The 27864-nt window shown below is 38.6% G+C and overlaps 1 protein-coding gene across 1 annotated transcript in view; it reads right to left on the bottom strand.

The window, feature by feature from the left end:
• Positions 1-1005: 1005 nt before the first annotated feature.
• GABRB3 (gamma-aminobutyric acid type A receptor subunit beta3) overlaps positions 1006-27864 on the bottom strand; it is a 114811-nt gene continuing 87952 nt past the window's right edge. Inside the window, exons 7-9 of the mRNA XM_050334197.1 lie at positions 21987-22139; positions 16913-17157; positions 1006-5436 (exon numbers count right to left, since the gene is read on the bottom strand). Coding sequence (XP_050190154.1) covers positions 5086-5436; positions 16913-17157; positions 21987-22139 — 749 coding nt within the window. The 3' untranslated portion in view covers positions 1006-5085. The remainder of the gene's footprint in view (positions 5437-16912; positions 17158-21986; positions 22140-27864) is intronic.

Genomic DNA, 27864 nt, shown 5'->3' with positions numbered 1-27864 from the left:
TTGTTTCTTGTTTTTGTACTATTACATGTCATATCCACGTGGATTTATTTTTCAAGTATGACTAGTGATGCTGCTTGTTGGGTAAGCTGCCAAAGGGTTTGATTTTCAGAAGGTGTACATCTGAGTACACAAGTCAGGCTCTCACAATCTATAAGAAACACATAAATTAAACATCCAAAATCTGAAATAATTTTTGAAAAGCTTAGACCCTGTATCTGGAGGGGTTGGAAGGCATCTATGAGAGATTCTTTGTTCAAAACCAGTTCATAGAAGCCTTAGGATTTCCATTGCTTCTTGTCTAGTTTTCAACTATCTGCTGTACCTCTATTAGCAGGGGGCACTTGCTGTTGTAGGAGTTATGACCATAAAACCAAGATCTGTGGAAATAGTCTTGATATTAACAGGACCATAACTATTTGGGGAAAAGAACCAATCATTTCCACTAGAAACTGAACTCCCTTGATGTAATGAGTAGTACTTAAGCAATCAATCAATTTTTATCTATACATCATCTCTAAAATACACAAAGAAATGCATCTCTTATCATATATTTCCAATCAGAAAATTGATTTTGTTACATTGTTAATTTTTTGTACCTACAATGCAGGTTGGACTGGAAAAAATAGATCATAGAAATTACTTACAATCCAGGAAGCACTGCTAAAAATGAGCAGAAATGTGCTGAAATCAGAGGAGCTTTCAAAGGCCATTACATCTATGGTGCTGAATATTTTATCTACTCCTAAAAGCTGTGACACATATCATTAGTTACTATGAGATTTAAGAAAGCATGTGACAGCTTGTTACTACTTTCCAAATTTTCCAGGTATTTTTTTATTTTGGGAGAAGGGGTTGTAGAACTGATGACAAGGTGTCTTTAAAATCCCCTCTTGGAATCTTGTCTGTATCCTGACTCCTGAAAAATAACTTACTAATATTTATAAATAAGAAGTGTAATGAACACAATTAACAGTCTTGATACAATTAGCATAGCATGAGAAAGTATCATGTTTGGTTTTTAAATATTTATTATTCAATTACTGAAACAAATAAAAAACCACTGTCTTGTTTTGTTATCAAAAACTTTTTTGCCTCCTGGGCCAGGAGGAAACAAAAGAAGGGCTTTTTCATATAAAGCACAGAACAAATTTCTGCTCTTAACTGGCAATGTCCCAGCTTGAAGACAGATTGGTTTGCAATTGAGAATCTTGCTAAGTCAGGGGATGCAGTTTTTCCCTCTTCCTTGATCTACTGTATAAAACATCAGGAAATATAGTCATTTAATGTTTAAAATATCTTCTGCTGCATGTGTAGCAATAAGAAAATTCTTTCTTTTTTTCCTATAAAATGTGTAAGACTAACCATTACCTGATATTTAACATGCAATTAAATATTAAAATTTAGCTAAACAGTCATTACACTCCCTCCATCCCCAGAAAAAAGAAGCACAAAAAATCATTAAATCCTTTTTAATAAATTAATATTCATTCATCAATATTTTCATAAAGCATCTCTTCATCATTTCATTTTACTATTCCTTTTTTTTTCACTGCTGAAGAATACCAAAAATACATAGATGTGCCTTAAGCAAAAAGGACTGGGTTTTAGCTTATCTTTACAATGGGATGAAATTTCTACTGTTTATTGACCCTTTGGGCTATAACAGATAATAGTTCCACTTTTCTTTTTTTTTGTTTTAAAGCCTTTTACAAACAAATGATGTGCAAATGTTATTTATAGTAGTGTTAAGTTACAAAGTAGTTAATTAGCTATGAAAGACATAACTCTGGTGTGATTTGATTAAAATTACCATTTTTAGTCTTAAAGCCATGTATGGTTAAAATAATATACTGCAGCTAGCACACAGGGATAAAAGCCAGAAAATGGGAGGTCAAGGCAAACGCTGTTCTTAACACCTATGTGTGTGTGTGTGTATGTGTGCGTGTGTGTGTGTACGAAGTCATTTTGGGGCTGAAGGAAGGGAATTGGCAAAAAAAGGCACAAAAATGTGTGTGTAAGAGGAAGTGCTAACCTTAAGTAAGATTCTCCTGGCTTTTTCAAGTCAAACCAAGACTTGGATCTGTTCAAGGTTAAAGCTGTTTGTGTCCCATGGAACTCAACCAAACCAATGAACGCGAAATCTTGTGAAAAAGCTGAAACGTGCGACTGCCCACTTTTTGCAACAAAAGACACGGTGGGGAGTGCAGTCTCTGAAAGGGGCTGTAGTAACATCCTGCCCTCCAGTTGTGCAAAGGGTAAGAGAGAGAGAAAGAGAAAGAGAGTCCTCAGAGACTCAGTTCTCTTGCCCATACAGGGTCCTGAAAAATCCACATTGTCTCTTTGCTCTGGCCAAACAGTAATTTTCCATATGCTTGGAAATTCTGGTTGAAGCCACTGAACAACTGATTTCAGTGGGATTTGAAGTATACATTTCTATCACAACTAAAAAAAAACCAAAACCACTTTCTATTGAAGATTTCTGCCTGATCACATGATTGTAGGAGCTGGGGCTTGAATAAAAGAGAGAATGGTCATTAAATCATGAGGGCAGGACCACTCTCTTCTTGAATCCTGTTTTCAGCATAGTTATTTAGGACACTTACTGGAAGACTTGCTGGGAGATCATTTCAGTAGGGCAATTTTTCTAAAGCAAAGCCTACTATTTATAATTTTTATTAAAATCAGATGGTTTTCTTTAAATATATTTTGCTATTAAGATAAACACTGGGGAAGGTTTTTCAACAATTCTATCTAATATGTACTTTGGGAGGGTGTTAATTGCTAGTTACTTTGATTACAATGTTGACAATGGTCTCTATAATCAATTCACAGTTTGAAGAGCTATTAGAGAGCTTACAATACATTATGGTTTACCAATGGGACTTAATACTGAGGAGCTTTTAAACAACAAGTTTTTCTGCTCCAGCTATACAGGTTCCTTTGAGGCTCTTCATATTGTATATTTGTCTGCAGATACAGTGCTTAAAAACTGCAGTTCCAGTCACTTTGCACCACTGCCAAGGATGCAGCAGGACTGCGGCGCTGATCCTGCCCACGCCAGCTGCTGGGGTTAAAGTGACCACTCCCAGGTGGGGATCGCACGGCAGCTTCATTGCAAGGCAACTGTGGGGAGCCCAGTCATGCTCCCAGGGTGGAACTGAAACGCAGGCTTTGCAAACCAGGTTTATCTGTGCTGAATTTCAGTCCAGAGCAAAGTTTCACAGTTCAGCTGCAAATACGGGAGGGAACAGTAATGGACTGTAAAGGCAGCAACACAAGTATCATTGCTCTACTCGCAGATAAATTAAGTACTAGTGAGAACATGGGTCATTACAGAGCCAAGGCAGCCTTTTCAGTTTCATCCCTTTTTGGTGTTTTTGCTAGATGCTTATCCTCACATATTTTCTCCCATAGAAGTCTCTAACTATGATCCAAACCTCTCTATCTGTCAAAATATCCCATCGATGTCCAGAGGAATTCCAGACACAGAGAACTGGCAGGGCTAAGCCTGTATTGTGTTCTTTTGGTTCTATTTATGCTACTGTATTTCTTGTTATTTGAGAATGTACATGATAGAAACTGTTTACAAAAAATATATCTTCTCTTCTTTAGAAAGGTTTAGTTCTGATAAATAACAGATTAAGTTTACAGATCTGAAATCGGCATACCTTGACAACTACAATCTACTAGACTGAAAAAAGTTGGAATCCCTGTGAGGGAACAAATTGTGATGAAAACCAAAGGGGTCACATTCACATGAAGGATGTATTAGAACATAGTTAATGCTGAAAAAAACCATACTCCTGTGATCTGTGATGGCAGCACACTACCTTGGTAAGTGTGGGTGTATATACTTGCAGTATATAAATAAATTATGAAAGTGCTCCATTACCAAATCAAAGTATCGGAAGTGCTCTATTTGCTTAACTCTAGAGAATAAAAAGTTATAACATCACAGAAACAAAAATATGGCATAACATGCGGTCACAATAGCAAGCACAAGGAAGAAAAATATTGACAAAATATACTTATATGCATATTATGCAAATATATTTTACATTAACATACAATGTTATAAGAATGTTAAATAATATGAATGCTTGTTTAAAAAAGGCTACAGCTAGATGATTTCATGTTGAAATAAATAACCTGAGACATCTTCTACACTTTCACTGGAATAACAATCTTTAAATCTATAGCAGATGTAGAACACATTGATAGTAGTTGAATTCTCAGCTAAATTATACTAAAAATGTGCTGTTCTCTTTCAAAATGACATGGCAGCTGGAACCAGTCTAAGGGAAGGAAAAAATGCTGTACATTTACAGTACTTACAGAAGATTCATTTCACTGTTGATGGACACTTAAAATGCTTGTTTGAAACATTATAAACCTGTATATGTCTCCAAAGACCTACAACACTCCCATGATCAGCTTGCTTACTGCAGAAGAGAAAGCCAGAGATCACTAAAAATGATACCCATTCAGAACTGGGAAAAAATACATTATGATATATATGAACTCAAGAAATTTTAGCTAAGAAAAATAAATCTGGAATGATGAAATCATAGTTGATGGATCTGCAATATAAATAACTTATTTTAAACTTACCAGTGTAACTCTACTGCTTTATGATTAGTGTGTATGGCAGCATTTACAAATGATGTTACTAAATACTGACTTTATACATGATTACAGCTGTTTGAAAATTTCTATGACAATCAAAGTTTTGTAGTGATGATATACAACGCTTTCTCAAGGCTTGTTGTCAAAGGTGTTTGACAACACCTGCCTTTTGATTTAAAAAGGTCCTCTGAAGTGCATTCTATGTTGAAGTGTCCATAACCTCAGAATGAATGTGTTCATGTGTGTGTGCATACATATACTTTTGCTTTGCAGTATGTGCTTTAAAGTACACACAATTCTTTGCTACATGTATTCACACATACATGAATATGGTCTACATAGTAAAAGTTCATATATATATTTTTTTATATATAAATATATATAAATATATATATAAACTCTGCAGGCAAGTAGTACTTCACTTGTTATAACTGAAGTCCTTTAAAAAAACTCAGTCATTCAGTTAACATAGTATAGCCAGTAAATTAAGTTGAAAAGAGAAAATGTGAATGGAAACACCATTCTTGACCATCTGTCGATGGCATTCACATCCGTTAGATCAGGGATTTTTATTTTCAGTTGCGAAGACCTTCTTCGTAAATGGCCCCTCTTGCTATGAGAGCCTGTTCTTTCTGAAGGACGCCTTCCAAAGCTTTCACGATGTGAGCTTTGTTTTCTGTATTGGATTCCTGAGTTGTCAAAGGATATAGTTGAATTTCGGGCTTCCGTAACGCTGGTGGTGACCTCATTGCTTGCCACCTCGTTGTGAATTTCAAGTGATGTTAGCAGAATGTTTCCATGGGTATCCACCTAGGAGGCAAAAATAGATATATAAATTCTTTCAAAAGGCTTGACATCGATCAGCACAATGTGTGTGTATGCAAACCTCCAAATCTATACATGTTTTACAAAATAATGTATTAATTTTAAGCATGCGATAATCTTAGAAAAAATGGTACTATCCATCTTCTTAAAATTAGGCAAGTAGTTAAATACTTTTACAAACAATTTTACCAAAAATCCAGTACAAAAACATAGCTGGCAAGCCCAACCATTTTCTGGTTACATTTTCTGTGTGAGTGATCTTGAAAAGCAATGAACTTAGACATAGAAGAAGGCTGCTGAACTGAGGAAATAGGTGGCGTTCTTCCCTTCCACCTCCATATCCCAGAGACAGTAAGTACAGTAAGTACAGATGAGCAATGCCATTTTCAGAATTAAGAAGAAGGTTCTGATAACTTAGTCTTTAACAAACTCTGGACCAGACTCTCCAGTCCTCCTGAGTAGCCAAAGAGGAGCAGCACAGAGTTGGGCACGGCTCCTTCAATTCATAAAAACTTCCAGTTCCCATGAGTGGCACTGATGAGAAGTTCCAAGCAATGCTGTCTTAGTCAGTACTCAGTAGCTTCAGTGGTGGGGCAGTACATCACCTGTGCTCCATGCCCTGCATGCTGGAGGATGTGCAGACAAAGCAACTGATGCAGGAATCAGCTCCAACTTTTCTGCAAGTTTTGGGGCAAGGAAAATGATGGCTGAAGGTAAAATAAAGGCTCTGTGCTGGGTACTTTTACGTACAGTTAACGCACGTGTGGCTCTGTTAGAGAGAATTTAGTTCTCCATGTCAGAAATAGACAATGAATCAGGGAATACATGATAATTTCCAGTTTTACATATTCAATTTATTCATCCACAATTCATCCTGCAATTAATAGATTTTTCTAACCTGCCACATGATCTCGCTGTGTTAACTGTGTAGCACTTGAACATTTCATCCTGGAAGCATCTGTTTAAAAGTGGTTGTAAAAACAGACTATTGTCAGGGCCTTTTGAAGTTTGCACAGTCATCTGATACCACGTCCTTTGCAAGCTTTGTGTGATGCATTAAAAGTATGAATAGTTATGTGTCTGTCCATATGCATTTAACTTTTTTCAGTCTTGTTAAAATTCTGTGAAATGGATATTTCTTTCATCAATTATTGATGCTTTGGCTTCTCTCTTCTCAGGGAAGACATTTATGATGGTATATAAGTGATGCTTTGCCAAACTGCTGGCAAATGGAAATAGAATATGAAATGCTATGAGTGATATACAAGCAGGTAGAAAAAAAAATCCTAAGGTGTCTAAAAATCCTGCTGCTGTCGGCCATGGTACATTATGCTGATGAGTGCCTATAAACAAAAATAGGTAACATGAACCAAAATACTTTGGTGGAGGAGCCTCAGTGGTGATTAAGAAGAATTTATTTTCTCCATGGCAGAAACCCTTTGGGTACAAAAGTAAGAGCCTGAGGTTTGTAGAAAGGAGTTCATACTGTTGAGCAGGATCTGTAACCAGGGAATAAACACAAGTGTAAAATACAGCCATGGATATCATCACTGCTTAAGGTAGTCTCTGAAAAAAAAATATTCAGTTTCCTCTGTTATTTTTTTCCCACAAAGTGGAAAAATTATGATCAAGAATGCATAAAATATCTCCACAATCTCCATATTCCTCATGAAACTTAAAACTAAATCTCTCACCCAGACCCCTGTGGCATCACATGTCATCTCCCTTCCCACCTCCTCCTAGGCTTTCAGAAATGTCCTTCAGCTTACTAAAAATGCCATAGCAGCGACCATTTTGCTGGGCTTTACCCTGAGAGCCCTGCCTTCCCCTTGCAGGTCTCTGCTCCCTTTCCTTCCACCACCACAGATGTCAGCTGCTCTTTCCCTTAGGACTTCCTGATCTCTTCTCATTCTGTCTACCACTACTTACACACAGGCATCAGCCCATCCATGGGTACTTTGTCCTTCTACACCGAGCCTGGACTGTTGTGAGCTCTCAGCTGAAAGCTTGTATTATGGAGGGTACACTTATGTATTCACGCTTCTCCTGCCCAAGGTATTAATTTTATTCCACTTATTTCCTTGGATTGCATAGCCTTCTTCACCTCATCTCCCAACTTTACATGCCACCCTAACATAGCTTCTGCCTTTGATATGCCAATGATGCTGCCACTTTTCACTGCTTGTCACTGCATCTAGAAATCAAACCAGAAAGGTGCTCAAGAAAGTGGCAATGTTTGTGTAAATTCTTTGTCTGAACATGCCATTATGTCCTCAGAAGCTCCATGATAGCATATATTTTCTCAAAATTTCAAATGAAACATATTTGGAAACATACTTTTGAAATGCCTCTCTTTGTTAATGGAGCAATGGGCTTGCATATCAAATAGAAGGAAGGAGCAGATGGAGAGAAGAAGGGATCTGCAGAAAGTAAATCAAGCTCTAGTCCACAGATACTCTTGATATTTATTCCCTCAAATTGATTCATTCAAAGGTTTTGGATATATCACCTAAGACCTCAACAACATTAGAGCACTATATGCTAATACTTTGTGACAATCTTAAGGTGATGTCTTGAAGTATGAATACTTAATGCATGCAGCATGTTAAAAAGTATTTGCACATAAACATGACTTCTGAATGATTTAAGCAATGATTTAAATTACTTTGACAAAGGTACACAAGCTCTCTCAACGAATAAAGAAGCAAACCGATAATGGCAGGGTATCCTGTGCAAGTCGACTCACGTTTGCCTCAATATACGGGGAAGGCAAAATCCTCTATGAGTGAACATGAGTGTTGCTCAGTGGCTCCAGGGAAAATGTTACCCCGGGTATATATATTAAGAAAAGTAGCTGAAGGGATTACAGTCAGTCATGGCTACACATGAAAAACCAGGCCAATGTCTTTGATAAAACTTTAGTTTTATTCCTTGGAATATAATTTTATCACCTGGCTCAAAAATATCACTGTGCATTGGAAATTCTCTCCAAAATGTTAACACAGGCTTTACTCTCAAACGCTCTTATAAACTCCAGAAATTACATTGTGGATTTGGACAATTTCCTCTCACTCCTTACCATCCTTCTTTAACCAAAATATTTCTCTTTTTTTGACTTATCTGCCAACCTTGGGCTTCCATTCTTCTTCTAGCCCTCTTTCTGCCCACTGTAGCTCCACCTGAAGCCATTCCTTCCCATTTCCCCACTGTGGTCTCTTGTTGGTTCTCACATGTCCTCCCCAACACAAGCAAGGGCTGGTTGTTTCCATGGAGTGTTTCCCAGCGAGCTCATCAAAACAGATGAAAACAGCTGAGTACCAAAACATTAATTAATTCCCTGCTGAATCAGCATGGATATAAATATGCAAAACTAGTGCTCTTATTTCAGAATCAATTTTAATCAAATGCCATCCCTCTCACCTCTGAACAACTACAGCTCCTGTACCAGAGTGAAGTGACTAAATCTCACATAATTCCATTTGGAGGCTGACAAGCAGATTCACTTCTGAATGTTCACCGTTTCTGAACTGTATTCGTATATGTAATATGTATACGTATTTCATACGTATTACAGTACAAATGAAAAATTTGAAGACTCCAGCACTCTAATGTCATTACACAAAAATGACTGTAACCCACCTAACTGGAGTCAGACAGAGGAGAATTTAGATAACATTCACAAAGAACCAGGTCCTCGCCCTTGGAGGAACATCGCATCACTAATCAGATTGCATGTTACAGATCTAAAATTTTAATGCCCTTTAACATCTGGAAAGTCCTGAATTCTTAATTATACCCAAGATCCAGGCTTATTTAGATGTTAGGTATTCTGTTTTTAAGAAATAAAATACAACAGCTGCTGTTGAATACCTTTCTCCAGTCAAGATGATTGGAAAACTTCAGCTTTAATGCCAATTTCGAACACACTTTACTAGGGTCAGGAAACTACAGTAAGGCTTGATTTATTACTAGCTAGTGTCTGAATTGTTTCAAGTTCATTTAGATCTCTGTTTAATATTCCATAAATTTTCAGGAGTATGTTACAATAAAATCTCTTCTTCCTCATAAGTCTTTCACTCTACTACACAAAAAGAGGAAACGTTGTGCTCAAAACCCATCGGTATGTTTAGTAGTTCAAGAATCTCAAATTTTTAAATACCATGTAAACACTTCCCATCATGTGCAATATAAGTGCAAATAACATCATGAAAAGCTGTCTCTGTAGTTAGTCTTAAATTATTTTACAACAAAATTAGTACTCAAGTACATAGACAATCACAGAATATTCTAAGTTAGAAGGGACCCACAAGCATCATCACACTCCTGGTACTGCACAGGACAGCCTCAAGTGTGCCTGAGAGCACTGTCCAAACACTTCTTGAACTCACACAAGCTTGGTGCTGTGACCACTTCCCTGGGAAGCTTGTTCCACTGCCCAACCACTCTTTGGATGAAAAACATTTTCCCAATATCCAACTTAAACCTCCCTTGACACAGCTTCAGGCCACTACCTTGGATCCTGTCACTGGTCAAGAGAGAAAATAGATCAGTGCTTGCCCCTCTACAGAGGAAGCTGTAGACCACGATGAGGTCTCCCCTCAGACTCCTCCAGGCTGAGCAGACCAAGTGACCTCAGCTGTTTCCCCTCAATGTCCTTCGTAGTCTTCTCTGCCTTGGACAGAGTCAATTTTGTACCCTACCAACTTTGTATCATCTGCAAACTCAGTATCCCTTCCAGTACTGTGTCCAAGAGCACTGGTCTGTGGATGGAGCACTGTGGAACCCCACTAGTGACCGGTCGTCTGCCTGAAGTAACCCCATTCACCCCTTTGTGTCCAATCTGCGAGCCAATTGCTCACCCAATGCATGATGTGTTTATCCAGCTGAATGATGGACATTTTGTCCAGAAGGATACTGTGAGAGCCGGTATCAAAAGCTTTGGGATGAAATCCAAGAGATTACATCAACTGGTTTTCCTTGATCATTATCCTACAAAATAGATTTCCACTTGAAATTATAATAAAAAGGAAATTATTTTTGGTATAAATTGTAATCTAGGCTCCAGCTACCTGATTCCCACCTGATTGGCTTTGGTGCAAGCGTCAGTGGTTTTGCAAGGGGTAAACTATGTGATAGCGGTTTTCATGATCTTTACTTATGCATAAATGGCTTTACAATACGTAGAAAAGTATGCAATCAGGCCCCAAGTGTTATCTGTGCTTAAAGCTAAATTCATTGACCATGTTATGCCTTGGATATTTTAAAAATAATTTAAAACTGCAAGCAAAACAACAATTATAGAGTTCTCCTTGAGTCTAAAAATTTATACTTCTCTCACTACCATTTAAATATGTTGCTATTATTTAATAATGACAAAAAAATGAAAAATATAATTATGTTCTATCAGCCTAGGTGAGCCCACTATACCCAGCAGAACTGGGTATGGAAAGATCTTGAAAAACAAAGAAAGTATGAAGAAGAAAACTAATTAGGAACTTCCATATTATTATCACTGTCTAACCTTGATGTATTAGAACATAGGAAGAAAAGGAAATAAATGCATGGCCCTCCCTTGCCCTGTATTTCACATTGTCTGGACTCTTACAGTCTCTGGGCTGTACTGTGAATTGCACATACAATCCTTCTTACTGCCTCTGGATTTGAATGATTCATACTTGTGCTAAGTGGCTGCAAAACAAAATTAATACATGTATGATTCTCCCAGTGCACACTGAACATCCCCATCATACGCTACAGGATTCTTCCCACAAGTTCTTCCCACAAGAACTGTGCTCATCACCCTTGACAGATATATTTCAAAATTTGGCATCTACTCATCACACTCATGTTTCAAAAATATCCCACTGCTCAAAACAGCATCGAAAAAAGTATCCAGGAAAGATGAAGATGCACAGGAGAATACTGCCAGCTTTCCTATTCTCATACTTCCCAGTTTAAACTGACTGATAATTCTGCCACAGCAGCCAACATATTAATTTTCAGAAAAAAAATCCCACCTATGAGAAGGGTTGCTACAATTAGCAATTCTTTAAAAGTGCTAAGTAGATGCAAGTGGCCTGAGCCTCTATTTTCAGCAATGCCTGGTGGGAATCTGCTGCCTTGGCCGACAGCAGGGATTTGAGCCAGGAATCTCCAGAGCTAAAAAAACATGCAGACACTGCCTGATGAGAAGGCCCTTTTTATAAAGGGTTATGCATTATTTTTCTTCAGTGGAAGCTCTTCCCACATGTCTGACAGCCATGGGGGGTTGAAACTTGAATGAGCTTGTGTGATAGTTACCCTCCTGATTGATATTCTAGGGCTGCAATTTTTGTCCCACCAAACTGAAAACATAAATTGCCACAGCTTGAAATAAGAAGCATTATTTTTAGCAGGGGACCGTAACATATCACAACCTCTGTGGATTGGCCCAGATGGAGCAATGTCCAAAACACATGCTCACCATCTGATTATACCAGTAGCCTCTATCACAAGAGTGAAAAACAAGTGAGAACAGGATTGCCTTAGAGCTCTCTCATGATGGTTTAGTAGTAAATTAGGCTGTATCTGAGCCTTACTTAAAAGGAACAATTTATGTATCAAAACTGAAAGTTTTGAGAGCTAAAAATGAAGCCTGGATCTGCCAGCACAAGCAGGAGAAACAGAACTGATTCGCAACAATGGTGATCAATTTTCAAGGGAAAACATTTTTAGAGATCACCCTTTCTGACAGTTTCTCCACGACTTTAATTTCGGCATCAATATCGTAGTCCAAAGAAATATTTTATGAAAAATCAAAATTCAGTTCTTCCTTTATCCAAGAGCTTACACTCATATATGAAGCAGACTATCAAGGTTTTCAAAAAAGAGTTTTCGATCCAAAGCTGGTACATGTATGAAAACTGGTTATAAACACAAAAAGGGCAGCATTCGATGTTTGTCTCCAGTAATTATGGTTTACTGGGATAAGCTGGAACACTCCAGTGAGGAATATTATTTACAGTGCATTATCTGAAATAAAATGTGATCCAAAAGCAGTTAAAAGAAGAGACAGCTAAGTGTGAAATTTTCTTTGTAGTCAGCTGCTGATCCACAGATGAGTCATTCATAAAGGATCACTCATATTTCATCTCATCACCATCTCTGAATCTTCTGAAACCTTTTCCAGAGGTTCAGTTTAGACAGACGTGCTTCAGTCATCATGCCACCTTCATCAGTGCTTCACCCAAGAATACAGGGCAGAGTTTTCCTCTCCCCACTGCTTTTCTTTGTCACCTCTGCAACATGAGAACACTGGCTGTGCCATCTCCATGCTTCAAGAGCTCTTTCTTACACCTGGGGCTATTTGGCTTTTTGGCTTTAACACGTGGACAGAGCTGGACAGCAAACCGTAATGGGAGCAGTGAATCCAACAGACAGCTCAGCAGGAGCAGCTGGTGGAGCCCTCCTCAACACAGCAAGCCTTAGTGTAGTGTATCAGGAATAACTCAGAGAGAACTACCTAAAAGTCTGGCAGTGGTGTGGCACGTCCATATCAGCAGCAGCAGCAACATGGGGGGTGGCTGTGCCAGTTGTGGTTTTTCAGACCTGTAACCTCTGATACAGGACCATGCAAATGCATGCATGAGAGAGTTACTGAGCATGAAGAGTAACTGCTTTGCAAAGCAATTATCAAATAAAACACAAACATACCCACATCTGTGGGTTTTGTGGTCTAGAACATTTTTGTTACTAAACCTCCCTTTCTTTACAGTGAAATAAGACTAGTAAAGCATGAAAAGCCCTTTTGCTGCTATAAGAGGAGTGTTTATAACCAATGCAAAGCACCGCACTGTGAGGGCTCCTATGGCGAAACGAACTCCATCTCAGCCTGGCCCAACACAAGAGAGAGACACTGCCTCAGTAGCACTCCTAGTCTTGGAAACCATAAGAGCAAAGCTTGAACTCGGGGCCTGAGCACCAGAAAATATATTGAGCTGCCTCTGCTCTGCTAGTACTGCCTCCCAACACAAACAAGTGATTTCCACAGCACCGCAGCCCCTCCTGACTCAGGCTGGACCTGACGCAGCACAGAGTTGTCCTGTCACTACACCCACAAGATACAATATCTGATGTGGAAAATAAATGAACTAACGTTTGTTTGATTTTTCATTTGGTTTGATTTGGTTTATGTTTTGCTTTGTTTTTCCAATGCCCTGAGCTAGCACTCTAAATCAGCGACAGAGAGCTCAAGCACAAGCAAATTCAATTGCTAAAATAAAACAACAACACAAATCAGTCCAAAATAGCAGTCAGAAATAAACTAATAATAATGCCTTCTTCCAGTTTTATATTTGAACCCTTTACAATCTTCTTTCCAGCACAGCATACACTTTGACAGCCATGAAACAGCGGTGACAGCTGCAAAGAGGGCTGCCTGCTTTTAGGCATTCTCCCTTTCTTTAAAAATGTCACTCAGACACAAATCACATGAGATTTTGAGTATTTCCCAGGGTTAGAACCCTTCCCTTTCTGAATGGAACTACTCTCCATGGAAGCCTGAAGCCTCACCGAAATCACAAACCCAATAATTTCACCGAACTTGCACAAGGTACTCTTCATCTGTGTCTCTGAGCCTCTCTTACTGTGCAGTATGCTCTCCAGTCTGTGAGCCTCTCCCAGAACATCAGCACCTGAGTCCCAACTTTAAAGCAAGAAGCAAGCAACTGTTTTTCCAAACAGATTCAATGATTTGCAAGAGCCACCAAAGGAGAGACTGGAAGGTAATCCCTCTTTACTGACCCTGAAGAGGTCTGAACCGAGGTTGTAGAGCTTTCAGATAGTCTTCCATAGAAGTGTGTTCAAATCTCTAGCATGACGATATCCTGCTACATCCATGCATAGCTGTGCAGAATGGTGTATGATGGGTATGATCCAGAAGCATGGAAACCATTTTCATTTTCCTGATTCAGGACTGCAGTGTCTCAAAGCCTTGGTAAACTCTGTTTGAAGTAGATCTGCCAGATGAATTTTCCCTGAGATGCTCATACTGAAATCAATGGGATGTCTTACCTGTTCTGACCAATTGCCTCTGCTTCGCATTTGCCAGTGTTTCTGAAATGCGAAATTCAAATCTGACATCCTACATCCATTGAATCTGCATTTTCTGTCTATGCTTTGTTTCAAAGATTTCTGGTTAGCTCTACCTAATGTTTCTGTCTGTTCCTGTCGCATGCTGGCACTGCTTCTCCAAAGGCACTGAATCCAGTAACTGCAACAAAGCTGTGTTCACTTTACCAGCTGAGGCCTAGGGACAGAATGTTTTCTACACAGAATGGGACCATATCTCGTTTTTTATCCTGTGTCATTTGAACAGTAGTCACAGTCAGTATGAGTACATATGATTCTACAAAGCATACAGAGTTCCCTTTTGCAGCTGGGACTCCAAGGGACAAAGTAACACACTCTTCTTTCAACTCTCGTGTACTGAATTTGTGTCCTTATTTCACAGAATCATAGAATTGCTTAGGTTGATAAAGACCCCTAAGGTCATCGAGTCTGACCCTTAACCCAGCACTGCCATGTTCACCACTGAACCATGTCCCCAAGGGCCACTTCCACACACCTTCTGAACTTCCAGGGATGGCGATTCCAACACTTCCTGGGACAGCCTGTTCCAGTGCCTGACTCCCTTTTCTCTGAATAAATGTTTCCTCAGTATACAATCTAATCCTCCCCTGGTGTAACTTGAGGCCTTAGCTCTCATCCTGCCACTTGTCATGTCAGAGAAGAGACCGACTCCCACCGATCCCTGCCACCCTACAGCCATGTCTCTAAGTGCCACATCTGCACATCTTTTAAGTATCTCCAGGGATGGTGATTCAAGCACTTTCCTGGGCAGCTTGTTTCAATTTTTGACAACTGTTTCTGTGAAGAAATTTTTCATTCACACATGGTTGATATCAAACCAGCAGAAAAATCAGAACAGTTCATGTTATTGCTTAGGATGGTCCAGAAGCAAAAGAAAAGGTTGTAAGTCAAAAGCAAGTTAAAAAAAAAAAATAAAAAAAAAAGGTTGATATACAGTATAAGCAGATCCAGCATTTAAAAGTTCCAAGAACTGGGTATGAAAATCTACACTTTCATTAGTTAAGGTTATGATTACTTAGACAGTATAGATGAATTGATCTCAAGGTATAGAAGAGCCATCAGACATGGAGTGATATCGGGTTCATTAACAAGTCTTGTACTGAATTATGTAAATCATTTAAATGGATGAGATTCACCAGATGGTTTCCACCAGGAGATCTGAACCTTAGTGCATACATCTGCATTACCTGCTTGCAGCTAAAATCTTCTCCATAGCTTTCAAATCTGATACGCTTTTATTTCCCCATCTGTATTTTTTTATTATAATGACTACTTATTTTTCCAGGAAAGGGAGTACATTCTTCCTTATATCTTAGTTCTAAGCAGTGCTGCCAACTGTGATGAGAATTTGGTTTCATAATATAGTGGACAAAGAATGTGTTTATTGGTTCAGAATTTTTTCACAGATATGAGTGCCGATAATTAGGTGTAGTTCTGCATTAAATTTATTATAGCAGAGAGAATCATTAGGGTGAAAAAATATAGCCTGAAATTACTTTTATGATACTGGTTTTGATAAACAGGTAGTAGTTTAGTCCCTGTGAACTCTTCTAATTTATAGCTGATAGAAAAAACAGTCTTACCCAACAGAACTGAATAAAAAAGCCTCATTGGGAACATTTTAGTCAAAAAAAAAAAGTTCTATTCAAACTGACATGGCTTGTTAATGTCATTGACTATTGAATACCTTGAATTTGTCTTCCAAAGATAAAAAAAAAAAGTATTCACTGAATGAAGTGATACTTCAGGCAAGGAAATAATAGGCTGGAGGGTAATCAGCACAGACCTTGCCAATACTGTGCTTTGCAAATCAATCCGAAAGTTTCTCTAGGACTTATACTTTTCTGCTGGTCTTAAATAGCAGCAGATGACAATGCCATACACAACATTAAACTATGCTGGCCAATTAATTAGCATGGCAGAACTAATTCTTTATCTCTTCTCTCCCATGGTAAATGCATCTGCTCTAACTGAAGTGAGAAAAAGCCTGCTCCGACCCTGGATTCCCTTATGTAGGTTCTTCAAATCACAGTTAGATTATACTTGATTAAGACAAATAAATGCCTTTGTAGATCTGAGCCTTTATTTTCAAGGTAGCTGCAGTCCCACTGTCTTCTTACAGTTACTTGTCATACAGATCATACTCACTTCCATGTCTGTATACCTAAATATATTCTTCTATGTCGGTTCTTGAAAACAAAAATGCTGAAGTTTGTCCACAAAAAGAAAATGCGATTGGTGATGTTTTTAAGGAGCCTGTTTGGTTTATTTCATGACGACAGTCTTCATAATAAAAGAATAGAGAGAATATATATAGATTAAAGAAACCTACCCGACTGCCTTCAAACCTTGAGCGATCATTGTTTGCCTTTGTTGTTTTTTCTGCAAGTTTCTTCTGCCTTTGAGGGCCTTTTCCAAAGAAAATGTAGTTGACAAAGGCGTATTCAAGTAAGGCCAAGAAGACAAACACAAAGCAGCCCATGAGATACATGTCAATGGCTTTAACATATGGAATTTTAGGCAAAGTCTCTCGCAGGTGAGTGTTGATTGTTGTCATTGTCAGCACGGTTGTAATTCCTACACAAAGAAAAAAAGAGCACATGTCTTACAACTGCAAGCACCCCATGCTTCAATTTTACTCTCCTTGCAAATATGCCTTGTCAGTGTGAAGAAGCTTAAAAATTTGTGAAAGATATCTTGCAGGTAACATTGCTGCAAATGAAAGCAAAATAAAGTTTGATGCATTATTATTCTGTTACAATTATTTTCTTCATGTGATTGGGGGAACAGCTAACAAGGGGGTCTGGCACCCTCCTGTGAGTTAAGGTAGCTTCATGGAAGCCAGTATAGCTTAATTGGAAATCTCTACCATGAAGCCAAACAGGAAGAGTATTCATATAGATGGTGAAAGGCTTCTCCTACACAGATTTAAATTTCTAAGAGTTAAACAGCTGGTTGACCTTGGCCCTGTAAGGCTCCCCTTTAGCAGACAGAGAGAGACAGGCACCTTTCTGGAGTAGTTCATCCCTTCTATTTTAGACACCTATTTCAGGAAGGACAATGTATAAGTGGAATTTGATGACTAGTTTGGAGCAGTAGGCTAGTTACATAGAAAGAAGTGAGGAGAGCAGTGAAAGGCAGACGGGTATGTGCATCTGTGGAAAGAAAAAGGAATGAGAGCACCCTTTTTATAGTGACCAATTGGACACTAATAAAATATCTAGAGAAATCTATGAGGTTTGTCAGACCCCCAGTTATTTATCTAAGGATGAACATAGCACCTGAAAATATATTACAGAGCACTGTTCTGAAAATCTGGAAAGAAAAGCAAATTTATTGTCAGTCTGCCTGAATTCACAGTAAACTTCAGGATCTGTACCTCTGTTGGAAATTTTATGGGAATCACAAATCACAGGTTGCTGAAAACACTGACTTGTTTAATAAGTCTACATTTCAGGGCAAGCCATTCTATTATGTTCCCTCCATTACTATTTTCACTGATTCCATAATTATACCATCCGTTTGTAAGTAATCACTAAAATGCAGGCAGAACAAAAATAGAGGACGAAAGAAAATTGCTACCATATAATAATGCACAGCTTCTTTTACCTGAAGAGACAGAAATAAAGACAATACAACTCAAAATCCAGCTGTCAGTGGTAAACAGTGTCACTCCAGGGAACTGCAGTAGTACCCTATGAGATTCTGTAACATATATTTTGTATATTTAGTATGTCAGCATCATGTGGTTTTCCGTGCTTTTCCTCTAAATTGTGAAACAAGTGTGTGTTGATGTCAGATGTTTGCTGCTCCAGAAGATTACGCACACTGAATAGAAAGGTGGCTATCACTAACCAAATGGAAATACATTCCCTGGGAGATCCTGAAACCCTGCAGGCAAATGTCCTTCTGAAGGTCAATAATTTATTTTAAAGCACAACATTCCTTATGATAAAAAAATAAGCTAATCTTGTGATTACAGCCCTTCCCGCAAGTGAGAACTCTCGAGATTATTTTTCTCCTCACTCAAAGATCTCCATTTAGGAACTTCTAAAGCTAACTAACAAAAAGTTGAGAGCGCAGAATTGATAGGTTTGAACATTTCTCTTGAGATTAGCCCTGTACCAGCCTCTACCTGCACTGTCCATAGCACACAGTCTCTGGAATGAGCAGACCTTTGCTCCATACCTCAGCTCCACTCTAGAGGCAACTATTTGGTTCAGTGTAGCAAGGGACCAGGGACAAGAGCAAAACGTGCAAGTGCACAAACTAGAATCATGTTCTTGCAGTGAATAGAGGCTTCCTGTAGGGGCTGAGTAAAAGGTTGTCTCTGTGTCCCAAGAACTGCACAGGAATGCTTCCTCTAACAAATACCTAGGCCAGCAGGTATACCTTCTCTGTACTGCCCTTTTCAGAGTCAGTCACATACATCCAAAGGTGCTGTATTGCCTTTAACACACTTCGTATCAGCTTCAGACTCATGAGGGGGGCTACACAAACAACGTAGGATAAGAGCCATGGTACTGAACTTTATTATACAAACATCACAGACATAATCACCAATGCACTAATTGTTTTTCAGAAGAAACCATTAGATGGATTTTTGTCCTCTCAAAAGGACTTTCTATCAATCAGAAATAGAACATTTGGTCTCCTGAGCTTGCCTTGTACTCTTTGACTTTTGTTCTAATATTTGTCTTACAGCACTTGATGAACTTGTGCTACACAGAAATTGGCCACAGGAGACAGTCCTGTTCCTTAAACAAGGAAAAGTCTTATGAACCTATTATAGAAGGGCATGGAATGTCACTGGGTTTGGTAACTTCTGTCTAACCATCTGTTCTCTGCAGTTATGGCCGGTAAAAATGTAAAATCTAGATGCTGACTGATGTGTTTGAAGTGCTCCCCTCACTTGGTCATAGTGCCTCCAGCAGAACTCTGGTATCCAGTAGTTCATTTATGAATATATCAGAGATGTTTGGACTCTCTGCCACACATCCTATTAAGCTACTACTTAGCTGCAAACTGCTGAACACACTCGAGCTGCTGAGTGTGTCATGCCAGATTGTATCACACCTATACTATACCAGGTAATCCACAGTATCTGCAGTAACTGCAGTTAATCTACAATATCTTCAGCTACCCAAGTTCAGATGCTAGGATGTAATATGATGAAGCACAAGGATATAGCTGTCTACCCTGCCTGCTTTGGTATGTGGCACCATGGGAGGTATGGGGTACAGAAATGGGAAGTCATATAGGCATAGTTGGAGTCTGGGTTTGCTGTGGTACATTACAGAAAAAGAAGGGAGCTAGGGAATATCTTTCTGTTTCAAGAAAATAAGAGAGTACTTCAAGAAGTTAGCACAGACTTAGTGACAAGCTCTGGATAGTAAGGATGTGATATTGGGAAGCACAGAATCTGGGACAAGACGACATGCAGCAGTATTCATAAGGATTTATAGATCCATTTAATCTTCCTTAACTATAGTCATCCTTGAGTATGCTTCTGTAAAAGATTAAGTATTTGCTGTGAGATGTTGTCATAGAATCTGTCCTGGTTCTGGCCAGGACAGGGTTAATTTCTGCAGTAGCCAGTAGGGGGCATGGCTAGGACCAGAAGGTTATTCTATACCACTCATTGGTAGGGGGCGGGGGGAAAGGGATTCTTTTTCCAGAAGGAAGGGCTCTCCCTGGGATGGGGTGGTGTGGGTGCAGTTGGGTCGCAGGTTCCACAGTGAGCATTTTTGCTTGTGAATCAATCTCTCCTTTGTACACTTTTGTTATTAATATTGTTGCTGTTATTAATTTTATTTTCTCATTGCTGTTTTTATCTCAACCCATGATCTTTGCCTTCTGTGCCTCCAGTTCTCCTCTCCAGCCATCCACAGTGGAAGGAGAAGGGGGGAGGTGGAAGTGAGCAAAATTGTGGTTTTCGTGGTAGCACTAAATTGTAGAATACCATTCCTAAACCATGACAGAATCACCAAAGGGTTTGGCTTAGAAAGGACCTTAAAGACCATCTAATTCCAAGTCTGCTGTCATGGGCAGGAACACCTTTCATTAGATCAGGTTGCTCAAACACACATCCAACCTGGCCTTCAACACTTCCACAACTTCTCTGGGCAGCCTGTTCCAGTGTCTCACCACCCTCACAGTCAAGAATCTCCTCCTAATTTAAAACTACTCTCTCTCAGTTTGAAGACATTCCCCCTTGTCCTATCACTACATGATCTTGTACAAAGACTCTCCCCAGCTCTCTTGTGGGCCCCCTTCATGTACTGAAAGGTGTCATAAGATCTCCCTGGAGCCTTCTCTTCTCCAAGCTAAACAAACTCAACTCTTTTGGCCTGCCTGGAGAGGTGCTCCAGTCCCCTGATGATCTCTGTGTCCCTCTGGACTCACTTGAACAGGTCCACAACAATGCTGGGGATCCCAGAATTGGATGCAGTACTCCAGTTGGGGTCTCACAATAGTGGAGTAGAAGGACAGTATCACCTTCCTCAGCCTGCTGGTCACACTGCTTTTGATGCACCCAGGATACAGTTGGCTTTGGGGACTGCAAGTACACATTGCAGGGTCACATCAAGCTTCTCATCAACCAACAGCACCAAGTACTTCTCCTCAGGGCTGCTCTCAATCCATTCTCCACCCAGCCTGTACTTGTGCTTGGGATTGCCTGACCCACATGCAGGACCATTGACTTGGCCTTGTGGAATTTCATGTGAGTCCACTCCTCAAGCTTGTCAAGGTCCCTCTGGATAGCATCCCTTCCCTCCAGCGTGTCAACAGTACAATTTTCTAGTCACCTTCCCTTATTTAAAGGATCCTTTGATCTGAAAAGGTTTTGGACAGGGATCACCAAACTGTACCAAATCCATGTTTTTCTGTCATGAGATAAATGGCATTTTAGGTTGTCATAAACATGCACTTAGCCCACCATGTATTCTGAGGGTTAGGTGGAGTGTTATAGCTGATGTGCCCCTGTGTGCTGAACTAGCAATGGTCCTTGAATTTCGCTTCCTGCAGCATCAGTTAAAGAACCTGGGACCTCAGGAGAAGGCTTGGAGCCAGATTTGTCTTCCCACACTGAGTTGGACCACAAGCCCACGCTCAAGTATGACTGTGGAGCTGGTCTCCTAGATGAAGTTACTGACAACAACATTAACTTTGATGAGAACAAGTCTAGGACCTGTACAAGCAGCTCATGTCAAGAGATTTAGTGGTTGCTTCATTCTTGCATGCAGGGGAAAACTTATCACTTTTGAAGCAATACTGGATGACATGATTTTGACGTAAATTATTCTGGAATATCAAAACACTGACATCACACTGTAGTTTTTAACAACCTCTGAAGGCTATATTCAGTATGACATTTTAATGTCCCACTCATTCTTAGCACATACCAAGGGCAACTCTTGCTGCTGATGCATCATAATTGATCCAGAATGACACCCATGATAAAATGGTAATCAGTATGGAGGGCATGTAGGTTTGAAGAATAAAGTATCCAATATTTCTTTTCAACCTGAAGCTCAGTGAGAGTCTTGGATAGGCACCTGAGGAAAGAGAGGGGAAAACAGCATTTTTTATATTGAAGAAAAGACACTTGTGGATAGTTGCCTTCAGTTTCTGCAGAAACTGAAGCATGCACGTTTTATGAGTTAGTATGACATCTGCAGAACACTACGGAAAACACCTTCACTGTATTACTCACTGGCATTAAAAGAAGCTTTTCAGTGAATATAGTGATGTCCAAGTAATTTGTATTTGGGAAGAAAAGAGACAGAATAAGTTACTTTGAATTACTGAACAGATGGGTGAGCACTGATTAGTTTTTAAAAACAAATGTTTGGGTCTCCAAGTAAAATGCTTATCCAAGTACAGTTTTCTGTATAGCATTTATATTGAGACGATAAGTAATGTGCATACTTTTTTATTTACAGTGAAGAGCGCATGAGATGAGACCTCTTAATTACATTTGAACTATGAGAAACATTCTACATATGGAGTCAAAAATAAATTGCAATGAATCCCAGCAAGGAAAAGACTTCAGACCAGGTCCTCTAACATCAGCAAGAGCCAGACAGAATTTCTCTTCCAAAAATATTTTAAGCAAAAAAAAGCTGAATTTATATGTGTGTGTATACATACAGGTTTCATGGATTGTTACAAATGGAGCAAATAAATAATGAAAAAAATTAGGAACCTCAATTTTGTTTGTTTCAAACAAAACATCTTATTATTTAACTTCAAATTGGTGTATATCAAAATTGGTGTTAATCTTACTGAATATATTATATATATATATTTAAATCTCAAATGATTAAAAAAAAATTGTGATTTCTTTCACCAAATGCAAAGATGATTAAATCTGAGTACAGTATAAGAAACAGACAACACTAGCTTCATGATTTCAGTGTTTGCACTACCAGTCTTAGATATGATACTTCTAACAGATCATCTAAAAGATCGTTAGTCAACATCCTAAAAAAAAACATTTCAGCACATGTTGAAAACCCAGCTAGATGCTAGATCTGTTCCACCCATTCTAATGCAAATTATGTGCAAGATATGAGATTACACCTAGAGACAAATTAAAAATTTCAAATTTCTCTTTAAATTATGTTTATATGTTTGCATATGAGCTTAAGAAATTGTATTTGCCCATATACACATGAATGATGGATTTCCCGAGAGGAAGAAGGAATAGAATTGTAGATTTGTCTACATCACATTCCTGATAGTTTGGTATATTTGAGCCAAACTACAGAAAAAATGCTATACTGTTTCTAGGCAGCAGAAGTATCTAGGGACTATCAAACTTGTGCAAATATCCTCAACTGTTTTATCAAACAATCTCAGCACAACTATCACTGGGAAAAGGAATATCTGGTAGATGTATTTGGTTGCTATGATTGCTTCAATCAGTAAGAATTTTTTACAGGATGAAATGCCTTCCAGTTTCACCAAGAGAAGTATATTTGGTGGAGTCAGAAGAAGGTATCTCATCACAAAAATCAGACCAATGTTTTCTGCTAAAGCAGTCAACACAATTTTCAGCAAAGAATAATTTATACTGTAGCTTGCTTAACATCTTCATTTTCCAATGGACAATGTTTCATTTCAAAAGACAAGTTTTCTCATTGAAACCAGGCTTTCTGTTTTTTATTACCAAAGCTTAACTTTTTCACTGAGCTTCTTATGAAAAGGTTACCATGGCCTTGTGTCTGCAGACTATGTAAATAAAACAGGAGCATAGCCTGCCATCATGAACTACATTAAAAATGCAGCAGACCTGATCACCTTCTTTCAATAAGAGTAGAGCACCAGACAGAAATCTTTATAACGGTCTGTTGACGAAAAGATGCTCAAGCTCCAGGTTCTTCGTCCTGAAGCTAGAACCCTAAGAACCATACCCGGGGCCAGGGCTGTCAGTGCTTTCTGTCCTCCTGCTCTAGAGTTGGAACTGACTGTAACAGAGAGAGTCAGTTGTGAGTCTGACTATGCACTGGTCCTTTTGAGGTGCCCTATGACATCTCAGACACCAGCATGCAGCTGATGCATATGATATATTCCCAACATCTTTTTGACACCTTGTTCAAATGTAGACACTGAAATGATATTCATAATAAACCAGAGCAAGATGAATCCAAGCCCTGCAAGTCTCAGGGTAGATTTTTATAAATTGAGGCTCTTGGGCAATCTGACTGAAAGTCTTGCTAGCATTACAGCTGCTTACTGGAGTTGACACATTGCTCAGTTTCACAGGGGTAAATGGAATGTCATCCTGTTTTGTAGTGATTTTACAAGCTTGAATTTTACTGGCAGGTCTGTATCTCAGAAAATTTCGAAATAACTTGGTCTTATAGAATCATATCATAGAATCATAGTTAGGGTTGAAAGAGACCTTAAAGATCATCTAGTTCCAACACCTCTACATGGGTAGGGAAGCTTTGTATAGTTTAGTTTGTGTAGTATAGTACAGTATACTTTTATACTGTATGATCTTATATAGTATGGTATAGTCTTTCTGTAGTTCAGGCTGAAATTGAAATATGCATTGGTAGCCTTGTTTTCTTCATACTATGCAGCCAGGGTTCTCCTTTAGGTAGCTCTCCCTGAGACTACAAAAGTTTGTATTGCTTTCGTCTGTATTGCTTTTATGTCTTCACAAATTATCTACTGGCCCTGCCTCCATCCTGCCATCTCTGCTATAGTATCTCACCTCCAGCAAACAGGCCACAGCAATCTGGGGGAAAAAAAAGAATTAAAAGAAGGCCCATTTCTTATTTCCTCTACTTAATTCCCCCTCTTTGTCTGGATGGCGAAAGTTCAGGGAAAAGGATGGGTCCTAACCTTCATAGGCTATAAGTCCAGATCTTTATTTATCTAAAAAGGACTTGTCTTATAAAAGTTGATTTCTGAGTGAGCTCAACAATTACACTGTTACTTGCCTGATTATGCTTGGATAATGATTTGGCAATTAAGGCTCAGTACATTTAGAGATTAATTACCAGGAAATTCTGGTTGCTAACTTTCCATCAAAATTTGGGTTTCTTTATCTTGTTACCTTGTTTAGCCTTGTTATCCTTACTCCCATCTCATATAACATGTTGGTGTCTATAGGCTAATTTAAATACTATAGGAATAACAGAATTTGGATGGAAGTATTTAAATCTAACAGTACTGAGAATGCAGGCATGAAAACAAATACTTAAACAACAACTGAGCCCCAAATATTCCTTTCATATATTTGGGCACTTGGTAAAAAGAGATTACTTGTTACTGTTCCAATTACATTAAAATCTAGCAAGCTGAAATATCTGGCTTCAAGGCTAAATTAGTCTCTTGCTGTTTCATCCAAGTATGAAACAAGATAACAGAGTTGGTCAGTTACAGAATTCTTATTTTAATATGTTCTTCTGGGAAGGTTCTTTGGCTAATTGGAAATGTACTTTACAGACTGATCTTTCAGAATACAGCAAATATTTAATTTTCAAATCTTTTAAGACTACCCTTCTCTTACCAACAAGTTGCTAATAGGGCTTTGACTGGTACGTGACTTGAAGATTTTAGGTGGTGTTTTACATATCCCCATTCCTGTTTAATATCTTGGCATTTCTGGATAACAAACATTTAGGAGTCTCATTCAGCTCACAGGTTTAGCACTACATTTCGGGTGTTTAAATGCAGATATTTGCAAATGGATGGAGCATAAGCTCTCAGTGCAAAACCACGGAGATCTAGACATACATCTACATACCGTAGAATCAGCCAGCTGATTCTAAGGATGTGATTTAATTGCCTATACAGAGATGTCTAATGCCATTGGAGATGTGATAGGCTAAAGAAGAGCAGAACGTAATACTAGTCAAGTAATCAATACTGAAGTACTAGATTGTGGACATAGAACACAAGGCTGTAAGACTCCAGAGCAGCAGCCTAACTGCTAACCAGGATGCTCTACAGCTTCCCAAGAAGCACCAGATACTTACGTTTTGGCAACTGAATACTGCCTTAAGAGTATTCACTTTACAGAATAGAGTTGTTTGAGTTCAGTAGCTCTTTAGACTCCATTGACAGCACTGATTTGGTATCATTTGATTATGGGCTTAATTCAGTTACTGACACATGGGCATCCAGTGCCTTTTTAGATATCTTATGGTATTCTGTACGGCCTTCAGCCGGTGTTAGAAGGATAGTCAAACCAGATATTTCTTCTTCATAGCTATTTAAAAACTACTTGCTCTCCATTATGAATAAAGGCAACAGACTACTGTGTATGGCTTTGCAGATACCTCCAAGACACTTAAAAATTTTATTTAGTTCCCAACCAAGTGTTCTCCTTTTTAAACTATACCTGTTTTTCCACTAATCTCAGATATGCTATTTTCTAGACTTTCACTCACACTTCCTTATTTTCCCTAGACCCTCTTCAATTGCTCAACTGCCTTTAACAGTGCTACCCTTGACCACAAATACTAAGCTCAAGCATTACCACTGTAAATCAGACTCCTTTTTTTACGTGATTCATATTTTTGTTGTTTGTTGGGGTTTTTTCCCTCCAGAAAAAGATGTTATTGGCTCATGTTCAGTCTGAGATCAACAGTAAACCCTAGATTTCTATGCCTAACTTGGCATTCCCTCTACTGAATTTGGATAGGAATAATTAGTTGTATAGATGCTCTATTTTGCATTTGTCCATACTGATTTTTATACTTTTTTTCAGATGCATTTTGCTAAATTGGCAAGATAAGTTTTAACTTCCATGTTATCCTTTAAACAGGCATGCAGTTCCTCCATTAATTTTGCATCTCTGCACAACTTTCTGTCATTATCTATGGGGATTTTCCCATGCTTTTCATTGCTTCTCAGTAGTAACTATGGGAACAGACTTTGCATAAGTTACGCAAGATTATACAGCACTGTTCCTCATGGAAGATAGGAGAAATAACTAATCCAAAAGCTGTTTATGGCAGAAGACTCTGAAGTCTTCTTTTAGTTTTATTCAATCAAAGCACACTAGGACTGAAAACTCTGAAATGTTCACTGAGATACTGGGCTCAAAGAACTAATATCTTCCCTTGAGACTTCAATAACCTCAAAGCCAAAAGCATGCCTGACTTATTTTCTGCAAAAATGTAGAAACTGACCCTAATTACTAGGACCATAAGAAAGTCTTGAGAAGAAACTTGAAAGGAATCTGCTGACTTTATCATCGAATTCACTACCATGCTTCAGATTTAGATTTAAACGTGGTTTTGAGAAACAAATGTGATGTTTCCTCTGCATGGAAATACTTGTCACAAAATTTCATAATTGGTAAATTACCATTTTCATAATGTCCTGTACCAAAGCGATAGTAAATTCAGTATTGTGCCTTCAAAAGTGACAAAAATTATATGTTCCAGAAAATGGTACAAGAAACATGGAGTAATCTGTTCTCTGTGACTGTGCCATCCTACTCCCTAATGCCAAGTTATCTTAAACCCTGAAGCATGAGACTTTTTTAAACTCCTTTCACTAGTTTTTTTTTGAGAAACCATTAAGATTCTGAGAATTTGGTCAGTCACAGAAATGCGTACTCCTAGTTTTTACTCTCTCTGGTATTTGTCACGTATCTCTTTGGATTTCTCATTTTCCTGAATTTTACAGCTCTCATCTCTAAATTACTGAATCGTGCCTTTATTGAAATATTTCATGCTGAACTAAAAGGTGGCCTTGGACTGTCATAAAAGCTTCACAAATAAATTCTCTGTATTCTCCTTGTTGTCTAAAAGA

Source organism: Myiozetetes cayanensis, unplaced genomic scaffold (assembly GCF_022539395.1).
Source record: "Myiozetetes cayanensis isolate MyiCay16 unplaced genomic scaffold, myiCay2020 scf5-8, whole genome shotgun sequence".
In the NCBI taxonomy this organism is placed as follows: domain Eukaryota; kingdom Metazoa; phylum Chordata; class Aves; order Passeriformes; family Tyrannidae; genus Myiozetetes; species Myiozetetes cayanensis.
Note: the sequence above shows the minus strand (reverse complement) of the source record. Positions and strands in the feature narration are given on the sequence as shown.